Source organism: Laccaria bicolor, genomic scaffold, assembly GCF_000143565.1.
Source record: "Laccaria bicolor S238N-H82 LACBIscaffold_99 genomic scaffold, whole genome shotgun sequence".
Lineage (NCBI taxonomy): Eukaryota > Fungi > Basidiomycota > Agaricomycetes > Agaricales > Hydnangiaceae > Laccaria > Laccaria bicolor.
In genome coordinates, this window is record NW_001889970.1 from 1 (window position 1) to 6,400 (window position 6,400).

At 35.2% G+C, this 6,400-nt stretch overlaps 1 protein-coding gene across 1 annotated transcript; it reads right to left on the bottom strand.

The window, feature by feature from the left end:
* Positions 1–3,620: 3,620 nt before the first annotated feature.
* On the bottom strand, positions 3,621–3,902 carry LACBIDRAFT_318627 (uncharacterized protein; the record flags this gene model as incomplete). Its single annotated transcript, XM_001890467.1, has 1 exon — positions 3,621–3,902. One exon carries the CDS (start codon positions 3,900–3,902, stop codon positions 3,621–3,623), a length of 282 nt encoding a protein of 93 aa, XP_001890502.1.
* Between the last annotated feature and the right edge of the window lie 2,498 nt (positions 3,903–6,400).

Consider the following 6,400-nt stretch of genomic DNA (forward strand, 5'->3'; position numbering starts at 1 on the left):
ACGAGAGAGGTCACATTGTGTCACAAGAATCTGAAAGAATTGAACCAGATTCTGGTTGCTGAACAGGCTCTAAGGGATGCTAACTTGGTTGAGTTGAGAAGTGGGATGTTAGTAAAAACAGACTTAAAGTGGTGAACATAACAGAGAGAAGTGGGGTGTTGGTAAAAACAACCTTAGAGTGGTGTGAACATGACAGAGAGAAGTGGGATGTTGGTGAAAACAGACTTAGAGTGGTGAAAATGGCAGATAGAAGTGGGGTATTGGTGAGAACAAACTTAGATGAGTTTTGAGGGGAAAAAAAAGCAATGTACAAAATGATGAGAAAACTGCACCAGAAAAAACAAGTTTTTTTCTTGAAACTGGGACCCCAGATACCCCGTGACACTGGTCAGATATGTTTGAGCCATGTGACAAGGCTAAAAGATTTTTCAACAGTGTGACATGCTTAGAATATATCTGATTGATGTCACACCACTGAAACATTTCTGGCCAGTTAGACTTGGCTCAAACATTTCTTACCAGTCTGACACACTTCAAACATTTCTTACCAGTCTGAACCCCTTCAAATATTTCTGACCACTTTCACTTGACTAGGATATTTTTGAACACAATTTATTTACCCAAACATTTCTGGTCACAATATTACAGGTCAAATATTTTCTACCCAATCCAATATTATATTTTCTCCCAAAGGCAAAAAAATAAATGGCCACACAACCTATTAGCCTGGATACATTCTTACATTTTACAAGGCTAATAGCTTGTTCAAGGTGGGTGACTGAAGTGAATCACTCGCAAACAAGATTTGTGAAACATTGACCTGAACTTATTTATGCAAAACCCTGTAATTGCAGAACCATTCTAAAATGACAATGGATGTAGACAAATACAAATAAACAGTCCACAATCCAAAACATTCAACATTTTCAATGTATTTTTGACACTCATGATCATGTTTGTATGACCATGGTTTGAAAATATTACAAATATATGTATAGATTCTACCAAATACTTCCAAATATGTATATACCCTTCATCACATGTTGTTGCTTACTCATCTCTTTGGGGCTAAAGTAAAGAATTCTCTGTAGCTCTGCGAACTCTGGTCCAAATGACATGGTTTTTTTTGAGCAGTATGCACCCCTTAATTGCAGAACTGTTTTAAAATGATAATGGATGTATACAAATACAAATAAATAGATCATAATCCAAAACATTCAACATTTTCAATGTCTACTTTATGTTCATAATCATAGTTTACTTCTATGAAATACTTCCAAATATATACATACCCTTCATCACATGTCATCACTTAATCATCTCTTTGAGCTGAAATAAAGATTTCTCCACAGCTCTGCCAACTCTGGTCCAAACGACATGGTTTTTCTTGCAGTATGGACTCCTTATTTTTAGAATTATTCTAAAGTGACAATGAGTGAAGACAAATACAAATAAATAGTTTGAAAAATGAAATGTTCCACACTGTTGATGTTTAATTGATGTTCATAGTTTAAAAAGTTTCAGTATATCTACAAATTCTACCAAATACTTCCAAACAGATATATACCAGTCTTTACATACTACTGATTAGTCATTTATCTATCCTAAAAAGGCTTTTATGTAGCTCATCCAATTCTGGTTCAAATGACATGATCTTTTTTACAATATATAGATCTGATATGTGGTACTATAGAATAACATTTGATTATAAATAAATACAAATAATTAGTCATACAATAAAATGTGTAAAACAATTAACTTATCATGACTATGTATTACTTATCAAAAGTATATATAGTCTATGAGGCTAGATTTATTTGAAAAAATGGTATCAACCCAAAAATAGCTAAAGAATAGTAGAGCAATCAGAAAAGGTTGGAGGATGTCCTTACCAGTAGTAATAACATTATATATTGTGTTTACAGTCCAGAGTGGACTTCCAAATATGGTAATCTATGGGAAAATAGTCATAAAATAGCACAAATTTCAGAGAAAATTGGAGGATATTGCTTTACTGTCAGTGATAATGTTATGCAACAGTTAGTTAATATAGTACTCAATCTACATATTACTATAAAATGAGCAAAAATTGGGAAAAACATAGAAATGTTTCTTATCATTGTGGAACCAATACTTGACATAGTGATCACTCAGGTAGTGGGACAGTCATTGGAATGCCTAGTGGACTACAATGATCAAAGGTGTGAGGACTCACCAAGTTGGTCTAAACAGCTTAGTTGCATGCTCAGAATCATAGAATGTGACTGTTCAGCACTGTCATACTCTGATCTCCACAAACAGTCCCAGTGGAGATTGTGACAATGAAGTTTTTGATGTCTGACTGCTGATCTCTCAAAGCTTGAAGTATAGCTGTTGGTAGGGCTTGAATATCCAAGTGATATAAGAGGTACAAGTGGTGGCAAGAAGATATCATTTCTTTATGTACACAAGGTAAAATACAGTGATTACATAAAGCGTAATGTGTGGTGATACAAAGAATGAAGAGTGGGCATATGGGTCAATCAATGGAGGCAAGTCTCAGGAGGTGGAAAGGGTAGATAGGTAGGATAGGTAGGATACTTACTAGCATGCTACACCTTGATGATGATGCTAGGGTACCCTGTTTACAGTCTACTATTTTTCTGTTTATGGTAAAATATTCCCACAGTCCTGTTTGCATATATCTCAGGAAAGAGGATGGTTAGTTATATTTTGTGACCTATAATAGCATGCTCTATATATTTGTGATGAATTTCCTTTTTTGGGTTAAAATTCCCACAGTATCAGAAGCACAGCCTCTCACTTAGCTCCATAAACAACAATTGTATGCTACACCTTGATGATGATGCTAGGGTACCCTGTTTACAGTCTACTATTTTTCTGTTTATGGTAAAATATTCCCACAGTCCTGTTTGCATATATCTCAGGAAAGAGGATGGTTAGTTATATTTTGTGACCTATAATAGCATGCTCTATATATTTGTGATGAATTTCCTTTTTTGGGTTAAAATTCCCACAGTATCAGAAGCACAGCCTCTCACTTAGCTCCATAAACAACAATTGTAGCCCCTTTCCTTACCTTTATATATATATATATATAATGTCATGCAGACCATTCCTCATTGAGAAAAACACAAAATACTGAAAAAATTGGACACTTTTTGGAAATTGTCATGCATTTTTGACCAATATCTCAAAGAGCAAGAAAGCTGGTCTCAAGATATAGTCACATTGCATGATATGACAATATTTTTACATAGTTGTCTTGATTTTCCATATTTGGATATGGACCCTGAATACTGGACACAGCCCCTTCAACACCATGGCAACAGAGAAGATCACTCTTAATTTTTGGGTATTTTTTTCTGATTTTCTGGCAACTTTTAGGTGTTTTCTATATTTAGATATTGATCCTGAACCCTGAACACAGCCTCCCCACCTTACTAAGCAATATTCCGATTTTTTACATATTTTTTGCTGATTTCTTTTGCCATTTTTCCTGATTTTATGGCTGCTTTTCTGTTTAAGGGAAAAGGTTCCCACAGTGATGAAAGGTAAATCAATCAATCAATCAATGAATGAAAAATTTGCCTAAGTTCTCAGTTGATAAAGAATGAGTCTTACTCATAAACACATAAGGACTCATAATTGATCCATTCCTCTCCTTTCTTGACATTCAAGGCCCCAGTGTTTGAATCCACCTCTGTCTGATCATATAATGGTCTGGGAAAGCTAGCTTTACATTTTCCCTGTTTATTCATACATGTAGGTCTATCCCTTTTTGCAGCCTTTTCACTAGCTGATTTGTTCCTTCCACAATCATGTACATTAGACCTCAGAATCAGATCATCTACTGTCTTTGCATATTCTTGCCACTTGTGCAAGAGGGCCATTGCAAGCATGGCGGATAAGAGTCCTTTTCATATTCAGGAAGCTACAATGCAGTACCACAACATTCACATTTTTGATTATTTAGGAAACTAGTCATGTGACCACCTCCTGAAAGCCCATCAGATTTATACCCATTAACTATATATTATTGCTATTTTACATTGGACAAAGTGTATATTTCCATTTACCTACAGAGAGTCCCTACATTGAAAGCAACAATGAGTACTATCCTCCATTTTTCTTTAATTTTTTCCAGTCCTTTATAGTTAATTTCAAGTAGATGACTACATATGGAAAGTTCTCCTGGACTCTGACCATGCTCCCCAATATTGCACAAATAGTAACTTTCCTTCAATTTCTTATTGCTACTTTTAACTCAAAAAGTGCACATAACCTCAGTTGAAAATATGCCATGTAACTTTGTCATCAATAGTGCACATTGTCCCCCATTTGTTTCTGATCTGTCTTCTATTTTTATTGCTATATTTCCTTTCAGAAAATGTTCAACAACATTATGCTACATCATCAAACCATCAATTTTTATGGGAGAAAGACAAGATTTAGTGTTAGAGGTAGAAAAAAAATCCTTGAGATCAGAGGGTAATGAACTAGTGTTTTTATAAACTCAGAGGACTCATAACATTATTGCTGACAATGAGCACCATATTCCAATTTTCTGGCAATTGTTAGATAAATTTCCATTTAAAAAATGCACCTGGGATCCTTGAAACAGTCCTAACATCAGCACCAACAGTTAGCACCATTCTTCAATTGTTTCTCAAACTTTCTGCCATTTATTGCTATTTTTCAGTTGGACAAATGCTGAGTGCCATATATGGAAATTTACCATGGACCCTGAAAGTGTTTCCAAATGTTGTCACCAACAGTGAGCACCATCAGTCATTTTCTTCTGATTTTTGTGCTCATTCATTGCTATTTCTTCATTGAAAAGGCTTGCATTAACTTGATTTGTGCAAATATATGTCTATTTGTGCATATGGATTTTATTACATAATATACATAAAAACAGACTATATTTTTTTCTTGGTGTTTTATTTCATTCAATTTAGATTTTATGTTGGTGAGCTTCAGACTCTTCTTTATATAAGTATGTTTATTCGGACTTTGACCTTATTACATAATATGTCTCAATGAATTGCATACAATCATGATCCATGAAATTTTACATTTTTTGTGCATTTTATTTCATCTGAATTGGACTTGATTTGGTAAAGTTACACATTTTTCTTTAGGCAATGCTGGAACTCAAGAAGCGATGATGCATGAACATTTCCCAATTGTTTGATGGGGGACAGTTTCATGTGTCATAATAGATCTCAGATCAGTTACCATTTTCAGTAATAAATAAAGATTCATGTATAACTCAGTGAGTTTTGATCCAAATGACATGATTTCTTTTGTAATGGGTACTCCTCATTTCCGTGGTCATGGTGATGAACAAACACAAATAAACAGTTGAAAAAACGAAAACGATCATGAATTGTAGATCTATTTAATGCTGATCAATGAAATATTGTTGACATAGAGCTAAAAACAATGTCAAATATTGAAAAATAAGTTGAAATCATTCCAATAGTAATTTTTAGAGGTTATAGGGTGCAAAGAGTGTGTAATTGAGCTATAGCATGTATTTCTGATACTTTTGAAGTGGATGACATGATCTATTTCCTTTTTAAACAATCTTTCCCACAATCTAAAAATGCAGGGGAGGCAGATCTCAGGGGGTACATCTTAGATCTCATCTCTTGTAATAGGTGTCCTGTGAGGCACAGTAGGAGTGGGTGGTCGAAGCAACAACGTGGGGTCTGGCGAACATGGATGTCTATTCTATTATGTAGGTGTGGAGACTAATTGTACTTTGTACAGCTTGGTCTTCTTGATTCATGAACTCTTAGCGGAGGTCACTGGTGCTTTGGATATCCGTTGTGCGACCTCTGCTCCTCCTCAGGAAGTCCTTAAGGAAGTAGAGTTCGAGAAGGAAGGTAGTTGAATATTTGAATACCTCTAGGAGAATATTCAATGATCTCACAAACTTGGATCACTTACTTTGACTTTAAAGGAGGATGTGATACGACGCGGCCACTCAATGAGTGAACGTAGCTGTGGTACAATGAATAGAAAAAGATGTCACTACTACACGTGTGCTAGTGTGACTAATGTGAGTTGAATTGTGACAGTCATTATGTAAGCAAAATAAAACAGTCCAAAGAAGAGAGCAAGGTGTAACATTGTAAGGGGGAAATTACCTAGGAGACTTGTACAGGTACTGGACATATTGTAACATAGGATTCAACCTGTACTTTACCCTCCCACATGAGTTCCGGCGGAATCTGGTGGAGTGTTGGAATTCCAACAGATTCCAAGTGGAATTCCAACACATTCCAACTTCATTCCAACACATTCCAACTTCAATCCCTGAATAACCAATATTTATCACTCCTCCACTCATTACCTAACCACTTTGTGTAACTTAGACCTTAGAATTTCA